The sequence below is a fragment of the Tetrao urogallus genome, assembly GCF_951394365.1.
Source record: "Tetrao urogallus genome assembly, chromosome: 3".
Lineage (NCBI taxonomy): Eukaryota > Metazoa > Chordata > Aves > Galliformes > Phasianidae > Tetrao > Tetrao urogallus.
Window position 1 is genome coordinate 82,182,328 of NC_136815.1, and position 20,923 is coordinate 82,203,250.

A 20,923-nucleotide genomic window follows, 5' to 3' on the forward strand; every position below is an offset into this window, starting at 1 on the left:
TTGCCATGTTGCAGTAACTTGAAAAAAAGATGTTAAAAGTCTTCTAAAATAGCTGATTTTTTTTTATATCCAATGTGCTTGCCACTGAGTCATAAACTAAATTCATTGTTAGATCAGTTTGGCCCGGTTGACAACGTTAAAAACACTTCAAGCATGATAAAAGATAAAGACCAATTTTAAGACCAACATTTGAAACTAGTTTGAGATTCTTATTCAGATATCCCTCTCTCTGTACATTTATTTACTAGAAATGGTCAGGGTCCTGATGGTTTTCTCCAACCATGGCATGTGAGTGGTCAAAGCAAGAGAGGAGGGCATTACTGAGGGAGAGGGAGTGGAAAAATAAAATCAGTGATGACAAGGCTGCATTGGGTGGGGCAGAGAACTTCTCAAATCACGAATCGCAGAGCAAAGACGTAGAAGCCAAATGTCTGAAAATTAATTTGTGGGCAAGCAGCTCTGCTGGGAATTTGAACACATTCCCTTTTGTTCTTTCTTAACTGCTGTCTCCAGGACCCAGATAACTTAAAAGAAAATGCTTTCAATGAAAGCTAGAGATGCCTATGTCCTGGCTGCTTTTTAAACCGGAGAGATTTATTAATATCTTGTTTGTTAACCTGAGGACTTCTTGAGTCAATTCACGTGCTGTTTCTTTAATACCATGTGTAACATTGATTTTAAATGCCTACATCATAAGGGTTGCCTTATCTATCTGGTGAAATTGAAATGGGGGAATAGAAAAAAAAAAAAAAAAAAAAAAAAAAAAAGCAAAGAGAAAGAATTTGGCAGAGTCTGTGCTTCTTCCTGCTGGATTTTTCTCAGGTGAACTACTCAGCTGTGCTACTGTGCTAAAGTCAGGCCAACTCTGGAGCTAAGGATTATTCCACAAATCCCACTTTAATAGTTCTTTTAACGGTGGTTTTCTGCAAGTCTTACTTTTTCCAAGCATTTCCCAACCTGACCAGGATTCTCCCACCTTCCATAAAGCATTATATCTCATGGGGCTTTTGGTCACGCCTGGAGCTACAGCCAAATGCTGAAGCTGTGTGTCCCACAGGTCCTCACCCGATGCAGGGCCGCAGCCTCCAATCTCTTTATCAGATGGACAGAAGCATTCCAAGTATGCTTCTGGTCACCAGGGGATGTGGGGATGTGAAAAGTAATGGAAAAGGAAGGCTTAGAGAAAAGCTGCTAGACAAAGTGGGGCTTTTTATTAAGGGCTTTTGCTTTATTAATTTTCTTTTAGGGATTATTTTTTTTTTTTTAAAGACTGAAATTCTTTATCCTTACGCAGGTCATTAAAGCAGTGTGATGTCATTTTCTAAAGACAGACTTTGAGAAACTGAAAGGCTGCAGACTAGGTAAAACTATTAATTACCATTTTATGACCAACTGCTCCAAACTGCTCCAACTCTGCTCCAACTGCCCACAGCGGCCACAGCTTTCTGTGTCTGACTGCTGCTTGGCTCTCATCAGTATTGTGTTGGTCAACAGCAGGCAAGACTTCAGAGCAAAATATCCACCTCAGGAATCTTTGTTTGCCAATGGGAGATGAGATGTGTTCACTCCAGGGTCAGGAAGATGCTTTGTCCATTTGGCTCGTCATTGGATATCCATGCTCTGTTTTTCCACATTTCTGCTGTTGTCTGCCCTGGGACCCATCGCAGAGGTTAGAGCAGCCCCAGGGCCTGTTTCAGGAGTTGGTGTGAGGTTTTTATTTTGCTCAGCTACGTGGCATTGCCTTACGTTATGATAAAATTGTCAACTGAGAAACTGATGTTTTGTGTGTATTTAGCACTGCAGTCATCTTTGGGTTTTGGAAGGCACGTTGTCATGATTATACTCTTTGCTTTGTCCTCTTGGAGAGCCTGGCTATGGAGGAGATAGGGGAGAACACTTCCCAGCAGTTCCTCAGTCTCCCTTTCACTTTTTCACTTTTTCCCTAGAGCTCAAGAGTTAGTACCAGTGTGAGAATTTTGAATATCCATGGGGTGTTCAAACCAGCATTCTCTTGTTGCTATGTGTTGTGAATGTGCTTCAGATTGTGTTTAAGATTAAACAGTTATTTAAGAGTATCGCCTAGAGATCTGCCCCAAGGTGGGATAGTTCTGACTGGCAGGGAGTCTAGGCAGGAGCCCGGAGTGGTGGGCACACACAGTGGCTTGAAACTCCACCTCTGAACAATTGTAGAATCCTGAAAAGCTAGTAGAAGATTTGGAAAAGTCTGCTGTCATCTTGGCAATTCTAAAGAGGCACAGACCACTGCAGCATGCTGGGGCCTGGCCTATGGCTATCGGGCTCTACTCAGTGCTATTCAGCATCCTCAAGGGTAAGAGAATACTTCTGGATTTGATGACAATGAAATGTACCCTCCAACTCCTGCAATGAGCCCTGTGGTCCCTCCAAACCCTTCAGTGAGCACCACAGTCATCCCTCCCCCTCCAAAAAAATAAGTAATTTGCAGAAGTGGAAGCCATCCAGCTGTCCATTACTCCGAATTCTGCAAATGCCACAGGCAGAAGGACTGAAAGACTCAGTTGAGAGACCTCCTATCACTGCCCGCAGGTAACTGGCCAGGTCAGAATTGCCTGTTGTGGTTTCACCTGGCAAGTGGCTCAGTACCACAGTTGTTTACTCACTCATCTGCCTTCTCAGTGGGATGGGAGAGAGAATTTTAAAAAACCAAAAACAACCAAAAGAAAACAACAAAAAATGAATTAGAATCTTCAAACACATCACTAATTCTCTGTCCTCATCTTTTCACCTTGCTTTGGCCAGACTCTGCTTCATGCAGTCGTTCGGAACTGCAGTCCTGTGTAAAATACTAAACTGTAATGCTCAGCGACACAACTCAGTGTCTGTGGGATTCACAAGTCACATCAGTGACACTGCTGTCACAGCTTGGTTGTGTAGCCTTTGGAGCAGCACTGCTATTTCTGAAGCACAGATGATTTTCTCTGTGTACTAGCATTCAAAGGACCTTTCTTCAGTGCTGGGTTAAACATTTTCAGTGATTTATCAAATCTTAAATGCTTTGCGCAGCATTTTTACAGGGACTGATTGCACTGTGTTGAGGAGGTACCTTTTTCAGTTGGGGCTATTAAAAGGAAAGCTGCCTATGATGCAGAGACCAGTGCTCAATAAAACAAAAGCAGATAAGATAGCTTGCAAACATTGTTACACTACCTGCTTTCCTAATTGCTGTTGGTTGATTTTCAGTCTTGCTGATCAACATTAAGTCTGTCTGATTAAAAAAAAAAAAAAAAAAAAAAAGGGAAAGAGAAATGTAATGAAGCTTTAAATGTTTTCCACTTTGCACAACTTCAGATTTGAAATTTAGTTCCAAGTGTTCAAGTGAATCGGTTGGGACTGCTGTAAATTTCTATAGAAGGGCAGATAATTTAGTGAGAGAGTGTGAGATAAGCCAGGTAACTGCTCACCATTTAAAAACTCTGAAAACATTTCAAGATTCAGTGGATTCACCCAGGGCAGCTGTTTGACTGCAGGGAGCTGCCACGTGAGCAGCAATTCCAGTGGTAAATGCAGCGTGACTTGCATCCATCCGGGAGCCTAGGACATGCAGCCATGGGTGCTAGCAAAAAGATGAGGGTTAGAAGAGGAACAGGACAGGGAAGTCCTCATCCCTTCATGTGTGGTGGCAGAGCGCTGCCAGTTGCTTGTGGCTGCTCCCACAAATGCTGGCTCTGCCTGCACGAAGCCTGGCTGCGATGTGTGTGTGGGGATCGGAAAGCATAATGTTATTTTAATCATAAATTATTTGGAAACTCGATACAGAAGTAGCTGCAGATCACTTATTCAAGAGGGGGGATTGTTTATTTATTTATTTATTAAAACTTTTTTGCAGTCGGGGTCTTTATCAGCTTCTCAGTGGGAAGTGCATTAATATTGCCACAAAAATGCAAACAGTAGTGCCTTGCTAAAAACAATCTGGCATTGCTAAGCAGAAAGATGTTTTGTTTTCCTAAGATACAACACTGTTTCCAGTGGAAGGACCTGCCATGTGTGCCAACATATGGAAAGAAAATACCGGTTTTGTTAATGTCTGCGTTCAGAAGCTTTTGGGAGGGGTTGTAGGAGGAAGCTACAAGGAGCTGCTACAAGGAGAGGGAAAGCACAGGAAAACTCAAAAGTTAATGCCATGGATAAGATGCCCATGGTTTGCAGTGAGCCTCCTGGACTTAACCCCCTGAAGCACCCCACAGATGTCTCCTTGCCACTGCGTGTGCTGATGCAAGCTGCCCCCCAGCACTGCCTGGCAGTGGGAACGCCTTGCTGACCGTACAGTAGGCGTCATGGTGGATAGCGTGGAAATGCCCTTTAATACTTTCTGGTGTCCCGTGGGTATTTTATGTTTGGCTAGTGCATTATTTTGATTTTTAAATGGCTTTTTGATTCAGGAATCCTGAAAGGAAGCTGTTGTGCAACTGTTTTAATCTGATTTTACAAGTCGGTTCCAGCTTGATTCCCAGCACAAAGAGGAGCTCAGTTGTATTTTTCAGCCAAAAGTAGAAGGCCCTCCTCTTTTGAAGCTTTAGAATGTTATGTTTAGAAAGTGATTTGCTATTGTTTGAATTTAATCTCCATAATTACATTGGAGTTGGATTAATGATGGGTTATTTTTCCGAATCATTGTTTTCTGGCACACACAACTGTGGAGCATAAAGCCAGGTTTTCATCGGATGTAAGCTGGCGTTGCTCCACAGAAGTTAGTGGAGTAATTCCACTTTATATTGTGGTGGCCCAGATGTGATATTATAGCTGTTTCTAAGAAAGTGCCCTTTTGGAGTTTGTTGGCCTTGACTCTTTTATTATTATTTTTAAGCTGTGTAGGCATTAACTTCCAATTGCATTACATTCATCTTAACATAACTAGACCACCTCAGCTGAACCCAGAGGGATAAACAGCAGGTGCAATATGAAATTCCACCTTGAGTATCTTGGCTTCTTACTGCTGAAAAGTTGCTTTTATCGTGAAGTATGTAAGCAGTTGTAAATGTGAAAGTTTCACTATTTATATCCAGTGAGCTTCAACTGGCTTCAGAATGAAGCTTAGTCTGTTCATGCTGTACTGCAGATCCAGGGGAGGTGTCTGAGAGTCAGAGGGCCCAGAGGAGGAAAGATCAGACCTTTGGAAGCCTGGAATATATGAGAGTATCATTTGGAAGTGCGGGGATTACACATGACATGGAAGATGGATCTGCCTCCGTGATCGTGGCCATCGGAGCCTGACGTCCATCTGACATTGGTGTACATTGTGGTTTAGTGCAAGAGAGACAGCAGCAATCCTTTACCTCACTACTTCCAGCAGCTGTCTGTTCCTGTTGCTGCTCTACTGTTGCACCTGCGGTGCACTCAGTATGACTCAAGTCCTGTTCCCTGTTATCAAGCACAAAGTACTTGTGAAGCATTTTACATTTCTAATCATTGTAATAAGCTGAATGGGTACATTGTACTCTTTGGGCTGTACTGATTGTTCTTCTTGTTCTATTTTACATAGTATTGAGGAAATATTGAGGAAATATTTCATATCTTAGCAATAAAAGTCAGTTTTAATCTGTCAGTTGAACTGTGGAAGCTGTGGTAATGCTTCAAGTATTTGTGACCTACCCAACAGCTTCACTGCTCCAGATACGATAAACATTGTTTACTTAATGTAGAAAGGGGTTGAAGTAAAATGGAGAAATTTTCTCTGATCTTTTTATGTTGCTATGGTGGCAAATCTCCTGTTAGTGACCCCAGTTTTCAGGGGCTTTCTTTACTAAAAAAGGGGTCATGGAGGCTGAGAAGAAATGGCAAGTAATATCTTTGTACTCAAATCTAATTCATGAATACCTGTGCAAAACTCATTGTGAAAAGTGATGAATGCTTGTTGCTCTTGCTGGATTTGTGGTTCCAGTGGGCCTACAAAGCCAAGTCAGAGCTGAAGCACTACGGGTGCAAAAGATTGTTCAGATATTTAATGGACACAGAATGTTCCATCCCAAATAGTTGTGTCTTGTTCAGTTGTGACCCCTCTCTTTCTTTTCCCCCCTCCAAAGAGCCAGGTTGCCACTGAAATTATAATTATTTAGCAGATAGTATATTATAAAAATGTTTGCTTGTGGAGCTGTATGTTTTATTATTTTTGGTTTGAGCTCCTAGAACATGAGCTAAAGACTTTCTTAGGCCACCACTGAGATTGTCACCTGAATACCTGACTTAACGCTTCCTCAACATCTAAGAACTTAAAAAAAATACCAAATATTATAATTCTTAGTGCTGTTGTTCTGAAAGAAAACTGTATTTACTCAGGAATGACAGTTGTGCTGTGTTTCTGCATTCTATTTACTTTAAAAAAGCAGAACATTCCTACATGTGAGAAGAGTTTATCTCGATGACTGCCATCAGAATTAGATTTCCTTTGGTCCAAGGTGTATGCAACTCACTCTAATGGAAGAAGGATGGCATTGTAACCAAAATAGACACATTGTGTTAATTTTTTTTTTTTTTTTTTTAATTATTATTGTTATTCTTGTGCACTGCTTTTAAAGTAACTAGTACTCTAAGCAGTGTGTTATTTTTAAACCAAGGACATTTTGTTCTGAAATTGACTATTGCAAAACTAATTCAGAATATACAAAATTCAAAACCACAGTAACCCTAATTTTGACATTCTTGTCTTTTTAACTGCTCAACAATAGTGTTCTGTTTGTATAGGATTTAAAAATATTTGTAAAGGGGGATGTAAAGAGCTACTGGCAGGCTTCTCTGTTAACGCTTTGTGTGCACACATCCATTCTGCTTAGAATGAGTTGTAACAAAAACTCCTAGGGTCCGTAGCTCAGAGCCAACTCTGTTTGCAGTGTGTCTGCCTGAATCCGTAGCCTTTAAGGATCTTCTCCTACAAGAGAGTAAGAGTGCTCAGAATAATAGTGTGAACCTGAGGATGAATTTTACCCAGTTGTAGTTTATGTCATGACCTGTTTTTGTCCCTATTTTTGCCTGGCTTGTTCCTAATGTGCTGGCTGACAATGAGGATAGGTTATGGAACGCTCCTTGCATTCAGCCTGTGGGGCTTTGTGAAGCTGAGACTTGCGTCCATTTTCAGCCAGAAATCAGCTTTGGATTTACCATCTCTCTGGTCAGACCAACCTGAACAAATTTGCGTGGAAAAAGATTGGAAAGAAGCTTGAGAAATGATTGCTTCTTTTTGCTGTTGTCTTGCACTTTGGCATGCGCTATCTGCATTTTGAATAATAGGTCATCTGATGTGATGTAATGCGATAGCAATACAAACTGGGTAATCCTGGGAACCAGCAGCTCGGATCTTCCCTTTCCAAAATTTACTGTTCTAAAACTTGACTTCTTTGTTAAAAATGAACTGTTTCCAGGGAATAAAAAGCCCCCAGAGAAGAACTGTTGGCATTTTATATTTTTAAGCTGTCTTGCTGAATGAAAACAGTTGATTATGAACTTGATGGGGTGACAATGAGTATATAGAACTTAAATATCTCACCACTCCCACAAGGGAAAAAAAAAAAGCACTCTCCATTGTATCATGGGAAGATACATAGCCAAAAAAACTTTCCAACTCATTAAACTTTTATGCTCCCTTCATACAAACTTAATGTAGGTTTTATTTTTCCATCCTGTGATGATGCAGGAACACTTCTGAACATAGTTGAGAAAGACACCATCCACTTAGAGCCGTTCTGAATGTGCCTTTGCTGTAACAGAAGAAGCTAAAATGCTTAATCTGAAGGATTAAAAAAAGGCTTACTTGTTTGTGTGTCTCAGGTTGTTTACTCTGCCAGCCCTGATAACAAAATCAGTCTGAATGCTTCCTCTGTAATCAGTGTGGTCAGCTTCTCTGATTGTCAGATGTGCTCGCGTAAGGACAGGGGGAAAGGAAGAAAGTTTAAAAAAAAACAGGAAAATACTATTGTAAACATATCACACAATTTATAATCTGGGAAAGGGTACTCGGAGTCAAACACCATACCTGCAGCTACTCCTGGTGCTCTGTGGTGGATGTTTGAGTGTTTTTTCCCCCTTCTGTGGCTTGAGTTTGACTTTTTATTAGAGGGGCAGATCTATATCCCATTTAAACAGCAAGTTTTGTAGCCTGCTGCCAGTACTGGCGGTGTTCTTCCTTCCCCTTGTCCTCATAGGTCTTTCTTTACCGTATGTGGTGAGGTTGTTGCCCATTGTCCTTAGCCATGAGTCTGGGGAAAAGCAGCCTTTCTGTGATGCATTGTGTCCTTTCCTGCTGGCCATATGAGAAGGGACGAGGGTTTCAGCAGGTTGTTACACCCGTGAGCAAGGATGTTGTGAGTTCTAAATCGAGACTGGTTGCTTCATCCCTCCGTCTCTCCAAAACAGCTGGTGTAGACGTTCTCTCACCATTAATTACATCCTCTCATGTTGTAGCTGCAAGCAAGCAGCCAGGCTGGGCATGTTGTTCTGCTGTGGACAGCCAAACATGGCATCTGAGTGGTTGGACCCTGAAAATAAGCAAGTACGCTGTTTCAGAATGCGTGCCCTGCATCGAGGCGTGGGGTCAACAGGCAGCTCTCCTTCCCCACAGTGCCCACATGAGTGACACCAACCAGTCCAACATTTCTGGGTCACTATTGGCTAACTAAGAGGCAGCAGATGCTCCATGTGGCGGGTGAATTAATTCCTTGATGGTGTTGCATCGTTTGACTTGGTGCAGTGACTGAGATGCTGAGTATTACCACCTCCTTTCTGGAAGTCACAGGCTCCAGTCACCCACATCTTTCAGTCTTTTGACATCCAAACTACCCAGATAACATTGTGAGAGTGCCAAAGGATCTGTTGGCCGGTAATTTGTTTCGCCCTGTGGCAGCTGCTAAGGCAGCACCTTGAGGCGCGGTGTCCCGCAAAGTGCTCGGCAGCAGCCATGCGGAGGTGAAAGGATTTCCAGGCGAGCTTCAAAGAGAAGGATGTGACTAAGTGTCTCAGAGGGAGCCAGGATGCTTGTCCAGCCAGATGAGGCGGCTCACACGAAAGGGCTGCCAGAGAAAAGGGAGAGGACACTGACGAAACTGAGACTGGGGGATGAAGAGGAATAGGCGCTTGGGAAAGGTAGAGAGGAAAATCTCTGTGGGCCATTTCCAGCAGCCAATAGATACATCTGCTCTCCAAGAAGGTCACCCATGAATAAAGCAACGAACATCAAGTGCGTAGGCCATCATTCCTGGCTCCGACACAAGCGGGACACATCGATCTCCTTGTGACTCAGTATCCTGTCTGTAAAATGGGGACTGCAGCTTACCTCATAGGGTGTTGTGAGCGTAGACTCAGGAACACTCTTGCACTTTGATGCATCAAAGAGGAGAAGGGAAAAGAAAGCAACAAAAAGTGAGCACAACACTGAAGTGAGAAGGAATCTATGCTTCCATCACTGCCGTCTCTGAGTTTGATCATCTTCTTAATGATAGTGTAATGGTGACTTATTCATCACTGATGTATAATGCCTCAGTTACATGGGTGGGAATGATTTTTTGGGTTTAGTTTTTCTTTTCCCTGGGGCCTCAAAAATATAGTTATGTGTGTTTATATAATGTGTTGATGTTTTAAGCAATTTCTAACAGAAAACTAGAAATATTGAGCAATTAATTGAATTCAAACTATAACTAGTTGCAGTCAAATGATACAAGCTTGGGATGAGAAGTAGAATTTGCAAAGGGCACCCCAAACAGAGAAAATACAAATCCTCAGGCAAGGAGAAGGAGGGTTTCTGGTTCACACCTGAAACTCTGTACATGGGAGCTTACCTGAGGAGGTCTGAGGCCAGGGAGGACGACTGCAGAAAAGATGATCCCTCCTTGGTTCTCTCAGGATCAAATAAGCTCCTGCAAAAGGAAGAGGCACCCAAATGTTTGGTTGGCCTTGGCCCTTGAGAGAAATGCCACGTTAATCTTGCTCAAATCACAAGGAGGTCTCATGGCTAAAGCACAAATCTGGGAGCAAGAAAACAACAGCTTTTAGGATCATTAGTGAACAGATTGACCTCCTGCTAGCACTTAATTTTGTCTTTGCCTTTATATACTAAAACAAAATGGAGCTAATGGTCTCCACTGCTGGAAGAGGCATGTGAGAATTATGGAAATGCCATAAAGAGTATGGAGATCCATGGGTGGAAAATGCCAAGGGAGGTCATAGCTTCAGAGTTCTTGTGGATTTAATCGGGAGAAAAATGGATGGTCATATTTCACTAGTCAAAGAAAGTAAAAAAAGAAATCTCAAAGGAACAGGCTAGAGAAGATGAACATTTATCTTTTCCAAGTACTGTATTTGAAAGGCCTTAGCTGCATAAGCTTTCCTGGCACATACCAAGGCTGTGTGTGGAGAATAAATATAATTCCTGTTTTGAAGGAACAGGTGGCAGCTTGTGGAGTCCATTTTTTAAAAGTTTTATTCACGGTTCATTTTTGTCTTTCCTTTCCCATCTGCAGTTGAGTACGACAAGGAGTTCACCCCTCACCAGCAGCACCACAAGGAGTTCAAGTTCAATTTGTCTCAGATTCCCGAGGGTGAGGCTGTCACAGCTGCTGAGTTTCGGATCTACAAGGACTGCGTTGTGGAGAGCTTTAAAAACCAAACTTTCCTTATCAGCATCTACCAAGTGCTGCAGGAACATCCAAACAGGTAGGCCATCACCTCCTGTCCTGGGGAGGGATGATGCCAGAAGGAATGCTCAGTGGGACTAAGTTTTGTGCACAAGAACAAGATGTGTCGCTGCACAGTCCTTCCCTTGTGGGAAATGGGCATACTGGATTGCAAAAAGGGCCTCAGCCGAGAAAGTCCATGCTGTGACTTTTTTGATGGCAGTACAAAGAGCAAGAATCTGGTGCGAGGCCGCAGAATTTTAAACCACAGACATTATATTCTGGCATTGCTCATGCGTACTGAAATACATGTAGCCTATTTCATCTTGATACTACCCAAATAAAAATCATACCCATTTTGCAAATTACAAGTGATTAGTGCAATCTTGACCAACTCTAGAACAAATAAGGCAAGAGAAAGTTCAACATGCTGACCACAGGTACAAAGCCACTCATGGGCTTTCAGTGGTGATGTGATAGGCGAGGAAGAGCTGTCATGAGGGCAACATCAAGCAGCTGTTATTCTGTGGGGAGTGTGGCCTTTGGGAAGGCAGAGAGAAATATTACACACGTGATAGTGAAGAACGTGTTTTTGGGGATATTGTTCCCTTTGTGAGTAGGCTGGAGTGTCTTTTGGGATAACAGTACCTCAGTGCCACGTGAAGAAAAGAAGGAAGTCAGATGGTCATGCACATTCCACAGATGTTATCTGCATTGTTCATCTATGGGGAAAAAAAATAATTGTGAGTGTTAGCTTGTTTTAGATTTCACATAGATAGACCCCATCTCTGGATCTAGAGGAAAATCTCTGCCAAGTGTCAATGGAAGTGGTAGATAATCTGTTGGTGATGGTCAGCAAAGAAGAGCACAGAGTAGGTCAGGCCTGTCTCTTTTAAAGCGAAATGATAACTTTTATGCGTTTATAACAGTATTTTAGAGTAACCTGAACAAGCAAGTAATACACTGCAAGAAAGAGAATAAATCACAGGATAGACAAACCTTACTAACAAATTCATGAAATCTTTGTTAGGAAGTTAGCTCTTAGTTCTGTATACAGGAATGGTGCTGGCACTTTGTATGTTTATTTCGAGCAACATGCCAGAAACTTGCAAGAAGCAGATTGTGCAGTGAAGTTGCAATTCATGTCCCTTGGAAGGAAGTGCTTCAGCCTTCATGTGTGCTGAGCAGAGCTGGCTGCAAAAGGCCTTTGCATGTAATGAGCAGGTTCCTGGATGCTGGTCTCCAAACTAGACTCAGTGGGAAGCTGGTGAGTGTATCATTTCTTTCATGATGAATAAACTGGTCCTCCTTCCTCCTGCTGTTTGACATGCAATTGGGACTGGAAATAGGGAGGTAGCTTCATCTAGGTCCAGAGTGCCAGCAACTCACCATCCTTCCTTTCATGGGCACACTGTGAACTGCTGACCTAGAGATGAGTGTCAGTAGTTCATTACTGACCTCTGACTCATCCAGTCTCTCCAAGCCCTCTTTTTCTTTCTTTTACTCCTTTATTTATTTATTTTTCCTGGTGGGAAGGAGGGATATATTTAGCTAAAGGAACTCGTGATTCAGGTGAATCTACAAGACTTGTCACACCATCTGTGAATCAGAAGTGGCAAAATGTGGCTCATTGATTCTTGCAGCTGTGAAAAGGAGGTGACCTTCTTCACACGTTGTCCTTTCAGCCCAAAGGACCGTATCATCTTTATATTAAATATACAAACACATGTGAAAACGTGCTTGTGTATAAATGTGTACACATGTAGGAATTCTTTGTACGTATCTGTATATAGAAGTATATATATTAATCAACCTCTCAGTATTAAAATAAGCAGGTGGTAAAAGACAGAGTATTAGAAGCAGCTTACCCTCAGTGTTGCCTTCAGTGTAAGTTCTGACTCTGTTAGCTGCTGTTCCTGCTGGAGATTCAAACATACAGCCACACTGACATGGTGACGTGGGTAGGCTGTGGATGATAAACATTCTTGAAGACAAATAGTAAAAAATCACAGTTGTTTGCTAATATCTTTTAGTAGGGGGAAAAAAATCTCTTCTCTTTGGTTGCTTGTTTTGCCTCAGATTCTTCTAGGATGCCTAAAGGAGTTTTCTTTTCTTGCTGAAAACTGTAGAAGGTTAAAAAAAAAAAAACCTAGCACTATTTTTTGAAGGAACTTGCTAAATATTTGAAAGGCTTCTGTTGCATTTTAGTGGACATCTTATGAGCCAAAAAATAACAGCTGCCTTTGACTTAAAAAAAAAATATTGTGTCACACTTCCTTTAGACTAATAGTTTGAATAACAGCCTGATATTTCCTGACATATGATGATATTTTATTGCATAAAGAAGAGTCTGTACTGATCTTGAAGTTTAACTCGTGAGCTAGCAGGTGACATATAAGGAGTTGAAGTAGCAACTTTCTTCGTCTTGTTCTGTTGGCAAATATTCCTTCTGCTTAGGAAAGTTCACCTCTGAAGGCCACAGAAAATGATGTTCAGACAGTGTTGACAGTCTCAACAGAAAGTTCAAAGGCACCATCATAATTGTGGCTTTTATGAGGTTAACAGTTGTCTGTGACAATTATTTGTAGATACTAAAATACTTTTGGTTGCAAACAGCTCTTACCAGGGCATCTGGCATAAATGGATTTTAACCTCCTCATAAAGGTAGTGTTCACCACTGAGGAAAAAAAGGTAAATGAAAAAAACTTTTCCATTCCTCTCAAAGAAATGAGTTTGCAAGGGTGGGAGATCTGTAAAGAGGGAAAGAGGAAGATTCAGTATATCCAAATTATCACCTGAGCATGGAAGTATCCCTTTCTTTTGATGAAGTTTAAGGGAGTGGCTGAGTTCAGAATTTCTTAAACAAAAAGCCAAGAGGATAATCTAGGGAATAACAGCGTCAGCGTGTGACTCCAATCCAAATGTGGGCTCTGTTTAGCAGAATCACAGGGCATTGCTGGTAACTCCCTAGGGCACAGCATGTTGGCTACAAGCAAAGCAAAACCTGAGACTGAAAATCTCTATCTTCTGCTGAATTATCAAACTTATTTTTGCCAACATAGGCAAGGCTAAAAGAAAAGATTATGTGCAGCAATTTGAGACAGTCTCTTAGGTAGGGGTGTGTACAGAAAGAGTGTGGATGCTCAGAGATCAATGCTTATTGAAACAGCAGGAAACCTTCAGGGAGCAACTTGGCACTCTCCATGTTAAAAGCAATCAGAAATATGAAAGCGATACTCACGGAGTCTCCAGGCAATGAAACACACATTGTGGACAGTGTGGTCTGAGCACATTCTCTCTTCAAAAAGAAAACATTTTTAATACTGACTCACTTGTGTCAGTAATATTTTCATCTCCCCATTCCTTCCACCCTTTCGTAAGGTTAAAAAAAATAGTGCCTGGAAACTAAGCTTTTGTTTTATAACCAAACCACGGCTCGCAGCCGCATTCTGTCGTAGCACAAACTGCTGGAGATGCCAGTGGGATGTTGCAGAGAGATGAATGAAACCTTCAGGATAGGTCAGCTGTTGGTTGTGTGGATTGGACTGCGGAGTGGAGATGAGCGTGGCAGTGCTGGGGTGGCCTCTGGTTTACTCTGAGTGGGATGGCTTTGGGGATTGAGATAGACTGTGGCCTGTTTGAAAGCTGGGGTGGGATTTTTTCTTCTATTTTTTTTTTTTCCCTTCTATTGGTATGTGTAGAAAGTGGAGAGATGATGCTTGTCCCTCTTGGGCTAAACACAGCCTTGTTTCTGAGGTGAAGAACTGGTTTTGTGGAAGACCAGCAAAGCCCTCTGTGACTTCCAATAGCTTTTGGGGTTGGATTGCTATGTAAGTGAGACCTTTGCAAGGGAAAAGAGGAAATTAGTTTGTCTCTGGAAACAGATCATTAATTTTTTCTCCTTTCTCCATGTTTCCTCACTCTCACCCAGTGAGGTGTCAGGTCAGGAGCAGGGAGGGAAGGCAGTCTGTGGCTGATCAAAGATGTTAGTCCTCAGATTGGATCATCAGTGTGTTTTCAAGTGTAAATATCCTGTTAATGCAGACCTCGCAACACTCCTCCACTGTCTAAACAACCCATCTATGAAAAACACAGAGGCCTGTGCTAGTGATCAAAGGCAGATACCATACCTTAATGGCCAGCGTTTATTAAACAGTTTCATTTGCACCTGGAATGAAATATGAGAACTTGAGAAAGATTCCTCCGATGTGATGAGACACATGTGGACATCAGGGCGCCCTCCCCAGCCACTGTCTGAAGAGCACGTTCTTCTGCTGAGCACAGCTCCGTAAGGGTTAAGGCTGTCATCACTTTTTAGCTGCCTGTTACGGCAGGCAATAAAGTCTTCCTCTTTGCAACAGGATATTTATACAAATACAATCCGAGCTTCTAATCTAAAGGGCAAAATGATTTGCCGGCAGTGTTTATAGCTTAAAAAATAAATAACTGTCCTCAACTGGATTTTGGACTGGGTTGTGTAACACAGATGACAAAGCCAGCATCAATCTGTTTCAAGTTAGGGTCAGGTTTGTATACAGTGTGCATATATTTGTGTATGATAGAGCTGTTTCCATGATGCTATAGAGAAGTGTCTGTCAGCATTTCAGTTCGACTCCCACTGTGTGTATGCAATTTGTTGTGTTGTCGGGTGGTTGTTTTTAGTAGTTCAAAAGTCACAGTTATTCTGGATGAGACTTAACAGTTCCATAACCAGATGGCTTTTTCTGCTAAAACTAAAGAATGCTATGTAAGCGCCTTGTTTCTCTTACATACATTTACACTCTCCTCCATGGCTCAGAAATGCTGAGGAGTTGTACTCTTAACCTTCACTACAACTACAATGTCCCTCTAGCGTCCTTAAATCATCGTCAAGGAAATAAGAAATATGTGTCCTATCCATCTGCTCTGGGCTGATTTCTTTTTTTTCACTGTTATTGTGGGTGAAATGTTCATTCCTGAGAGCTCTGAAACTCATAACCTGGATATGCTGGATGTGAGGAAACACCTTTGCATTCAAATATCAGTGCTGGCTTTGCTGGGATTTGTCACGGACGTGTAGGCTGAGCTTTCCCCACTATTGGGCTGGGGGAGCCACATCCAGCAGCCAGCTCAAGGTTTCTCACCTCTTTGCCAGGTGCAGCCTTAAAACCCCTCTGCTCTTCCAGTAAGTCTACAGGAGTTAACCCCACACCCCTGCAGACTTTACCTGCAGGGGCAATTGCAGTGACACAGGACAGCCTTTTCAGCGCCTGGGAGCTTTTATCAGACAAAGCAGTGGTGGGATGAGCAGTGTGAAGCCCAGCTGACCTGCCTGTCCCTTCAGATGTGTTCCTGCACTCCATTCTATGCATTTCCCTTCAAATTAGTACCCAGTTGCTGGCCTCCTGTTTAGTTCTGGAAATATCTTCATTTGCAGGCTGGAAGCATCTAATATTTTCTTTCACATTTCTAAAAACTTCTTACAGGATGGGCAAATCCTCTTCCCTGCCCCAGAGGCGGCATAGCTTCTTCAAGTCAGTTAAACAGATGCTTTCTTCTTTTCCCTATAACGATAGAGATTGCCTTTGCTTTCCATGACAGCCTGTTGCAGGTGCAGGCATTTCCTTGCCTGAAGCTCTGTGCATGAATGAGCGTTGATGGATGAGATTTTCTATGGTGCTTTTAAATCTCTGGAGTAATGATTATTTAAACATACAAAGTTGTTAGGACTTTATATAGTATCTGTTGGCAGTGCCTCATGCTGTATGAGCTTCACATACAATATGTTCTATAAATAATAACATTTTTTAAGAGTTCATGGACTTGCATCTTTTGAAAGGTGGCGGATCTACAGTTTTGAAAGGGCTGTGATTTCCAGGTTTTATTCTACGTAGAGCTCCATTCGCCTCTGTAAGAACTGTATAAGTGCAGTTATTTGTCGCTAGTTGATAAGAGCAAATAATCTTCATAGTTTGCTATGTGCAGAATCATTTCTATAGAGAGGTAGTGTCTGTTCACACTAAAGACTCATATCCAGAGGGACTCAGAAGAAAATAGTATTTACTAAGTGTGTTAATTAAAATGTAAATCCCATGCATTTCTGTTCAAAATTCCCTTTTGAGAAACTGCTGTTAGGCAGTCTAGACTATTATGTCAACTTGCCTTTGAAGAAAAGTAAACAAAAAGGTTCAGATGAGGAAAGTTTTAGAGATTTAAAGTAATTAATGCTTTGGTAAATGGCTGTTGATGCGTAACAATCCTTTAAACACCTGGGTAATTGCAAGCTTTGAAGTTGGGCCAAAAATGTTGTTCTGAGCTCTGTAATTAAAATAAGAGACCTTTAACTTGGTCATTTTGAAGGTGAGAGTTCTGTTTATTCTCACTGTCTCCCTGGTAAAACTCCTGCCTTCTCAGGGAAAAAAGGCCAGGGAGGGTGGGAAAGTAGAAAATTTAGCTCAACATATGTGTCTTTATAGTCAGCTTTTTATAGCTTTGGTGTTTTTGGTGTAGCAAAGTTCCATGTTGTAATGTGCAGCCAAAACAGAGAAATTACTTTAATGGGAATGTTTCACTAAGTATAGTTACTTAGATTAATCACTTGACCTGGTTACTAATTTGACTAAATTCTAATCTAATTAGTGTTCAATTAAAGAGAATTAACACCCAGAGACATTTTCTTGAAAGGTTTACACAGAGGTTTAAGTTAACAAAATATTTTTCTTACGGGGTAAAAAGCACTGAAATTAAATGCAAGCTGTTTCTCCTGTAAATGCCCTGAGTGCATGGTTGGGATGCCGGTTTTAAGAATAGTAGCTATATCTGATATTTATATCTGACAAATCATATTACTCTCCGTGGACACTGGAGCTAAATCCTGCTGTCTGAATCACACAGGCTCCATTTCTACAGTAAACTGTGTACTTTCTGTTTATTGCAGCCACTTGTGATTACTTTGTTGACCTTAGCTTCTCAGTCCTCCTCCGGTGTCTTCTGAAGGCCACGGGAAGACCTCCATTTCTTTCCTGGGACTTGAGGCAGTATCTTGGGCCCTGATCCTGGACAGAGAGATCCTAGTTTGAGTTAGACATCCTTAGCTTGCATCTTCCTCTGTGGAGACCACATTGCAACTTGTCAGCACTTGAAGGGATTACAGGAGAGGACTGACTTTATATGGCTTTAAACCAAAAGAGAGGAAATTAGGCAAGATGATAGGAAGAAATTCTTTACACAGAGCATGGTGAGATGCTGGCATAGCTGCCCACAGAAGCTTCCATCCCTGGAAGCTCAAGGCCAGGTTGGATGGCACCCTGAGCAGCCTGAGCTGGTGGGGAGCAGCCCTGCCCATGGCACAGAATTGGAGCTGGGTGTGCTTTAAGGTCCCTCCTAAGCCATTCTATGATTAATGTCCTGTCTTGTCTCAGGAAGCTTTTTCAGCTCATAGGCTTAGTTCCTTTTGTTTGTCTTTAATAACATATATTATGCCTACAGCACCCTCATAATGGAAGTTGTTAATTAAACTTATCCAGATGGTTAGGCAGACTGAAAATATAAGTGAGGCTGTCGAACAGTGTAGTAACAGTACCCTGAGGCAGGTTTAGGCAGAGAAGATTCACCTTCTCCACTCTTAAGACTTCACCTTGAATATGGATTTGCATTTGCTTGTGTACAGCACTCTCCAACATGATGTCTGCATTCTTCCCAAACTATTTCCTTCTTGACCTGGCTGTAAGGAGAAATTTGTGGCATTGTTTAGTGCAGACAAGAAGCTGATGCATATACCAGTGGGGGCAGAATGTCTCCACTAGGTTTAGTTGCCATTTTCAGATGCTTTTCCTTTATCCATCAGCATCCTTCACTTGCAGGAGACTCCTGCTTGTCTGCTGTGTGTGGGCTCCAAGTTTTGAAACTGGTAAGGTCAGAGAGTATGGACCCAGTAAGCAAAACCAAGAGAAAAAAAATGGTCCCTGCCAGTCAGCCTAGAGACCAGAATCAGGAATGGGAGTAAGGCTATGCAGCACCAATAGCTCTTACACTTCCCTTCCTTCTTTTGCAAACCTAATAGGAGAGGATTGGAATAAAAATGTTCTCTGTGGTCTTTAGAAAGCAGAATTTGAGGAAAAAACAGGAGGGAAAAAAAAAAAAAAAAAAAAAAAAAAAAAGATGGGCAAATGCATTTAGGTGGCTGCATTTCCATGTGAATGTATTAGGAGCAAGATGAGGAGTATGGGATTCACATCACTGGAGCCTGTCTTTCTGTTGGCAGCTGTGTTGCCACAAATGGCAGCAGTTGCAGGTTGTTCCCCTCTGTAAGCCATTCCTACAGGAAGGTTCCCGTGGTTTCCCACATAATTCTAGAAGCAGAGGAATGCCAAGTCACAATGTTTTGTAGCCTGGTGAGGTTCAAGTGACAAACATTAACTGAAAACAGACTTGGGCAGAAAATATGAGCATGTTACATGCTAATATCTATCTGGTATGCATGGTATCTGCAATACCTGAATCTGCATTGCTTCATCTAGCCAAGCAGGGCAAAAGCCAGCTGAATGGAGGAACTGACTAAAAAACAGTCCTGTATTTATGAACTCTTCATTTTTAGAAATTATTAACTGGATTGGAAAGACCACTTGTCCCTTTTTCTGCATTTAATGAATGAATTTAAATTTGCCCAGAGACAGTGTGAAATACTGGGCTGAAGTGGAGCATTCTCATTTGGTGGCACTGTACCTTGGTCAGACAGTTTGCTTATTATATTTTTAGAAGACACTGAGATGGGGAAGACCCAGTGGAAGGCAAATCTGTAATGCTGGAGGAAAAAAAAGTGTGATTTGGTAGAAAGAAGAGTTACATTTAGGCATGATAATTCATTGATGTAAATACACCCTAGGAATTGACTGGGCACTTTGCAGTTCAGCAGCATGAATATAAGGATTATAGTGAATCACAAGGCGATCATGAGTTAACAGCATGGGTTTTGTGAAAAAGCCAAAATACTGTTCTGTGGTATGCAAGTAGAAGTACAGTCTCTGAGACACGTGAAGATTATCCCTCCACTGTGCTCTGGATCCGTCGGATCTTGATCAAAGCTGGGTCTATAAAATAGCAATGAGAATAGTTGAGTCCAGAAAACATGACTTGCAAGGAAAGACCGGAGACTCGAGGTTGTTATGAGAAAAGATTTTTACATCATTTTAGTTAGAAATTACAGATAAAATAGAGAACAAAACAGAAAACCTTCAAGTGAAGCATATTGGACTTCCTGGAAAGATGGTAAAGTTCTAGAGACTGGAAATCCATGAGATCAGGTCAGGCAAATATCTCACAGGAGTGATGTGGATGTAGTTGATCCTGCTGGAAGTTCAGGGGATGAATGACAATTGGTCCTTTCTGGCTTTATAGGTCTGTGATGGCCAAGTTCCTTTATAAAGTGCAAGGCAATGGGAATTTGCCCAGGGAGGTTGTGGATGTTCCCTCCATGGAGGCATTCAGTGCCAGGCTGGATGGGGCTTTGAGCAACCTGGTCTAGAGGGAAGTGTCCCTGCCTATAGCAGGGGGGTGGAACTAGATGATTTTAAAGGTTCCTTCCAACCCAAACCATTCTATAATTGTGTGTGTGTTTTTCTGTGAATTAAGGTCTAAGCCTCCTCTTTACATTTTTGCAGAGTTGACTAATTCCATATGCTTGAGTGTTCGTGAAGGCCTATACAGGGTTTGATCTTAAAGAGCTCCAAGCAGCTTTGCAGCCAGAGCTATTTGATTTGGGATGGATGCCCTGACCACTCGCTGCAGTTGGAGAAGGTCAGAGTCATCCCTGAGCCCTCTTTCCATTAGAGGAGCGGTGGCAAAGACTCCTGTGGGGAAGGCTGCTGAGTCAACCACAGAGTGCGGCTACCAGTGAGGCAGAGGAAGGCCTCCACGTTGTAAAAATAGCCGCACGAGGAGCCCTAATATACTTAAGTGCTTATTTTTCCATGTGTGATGTCATGTAAACCAAACTGCTGGGCAGTATGACATAGCAGTTGGCCAAAAATAAAATGTAACCCAATCAAAACTTCTTTTTTTCTGAAGTTAACCTTTGATGGGTGGAAGGGGTAGGTACTCTGTTTTTCCAGTAAGTTATTGTTAGAAAAATAAATCCACAGGGGCATAGGCAAGTGGAGATGAGACTGGTGCCTGGTATCCACTTTGTGACGCTGATCTCCTGTTAAGGACAGGAATTGTAACTCTCTTATACAGAAAAGTTATGCGTGTAATATGTATACAGGATTTCTCTGGGTCCTTCTACAGTTGATTTCATTGAGCTAAATTTTTGG

General features: G+C 41.9%; 1 protein-coding gene across 1 annotated transcript in view; it reads left to right on the plus strand.

Moving 5' to 3' along the window:
- The window catches only part of BMP6 (bone morphogenetic protein 6), a gene marked incomplete at both ends in the record, with an annotated part of 81,247 nt that overhangs the window by 49,485 nt on the left and 10,839 nt on the right, over positions 1 to 20,923 (plus strand). The window contains one exon of the mRNA XM_079533731.1: positions 10,482 to 10,674. Within this exon, the coding sequence (XP_079389857.1) occupies positions 10,482 to 10,674 (193 nt within the window). The remainder of the gene's footprint in view (positions 1 to 10,481; positions 10,675 to 20,923) is intronic.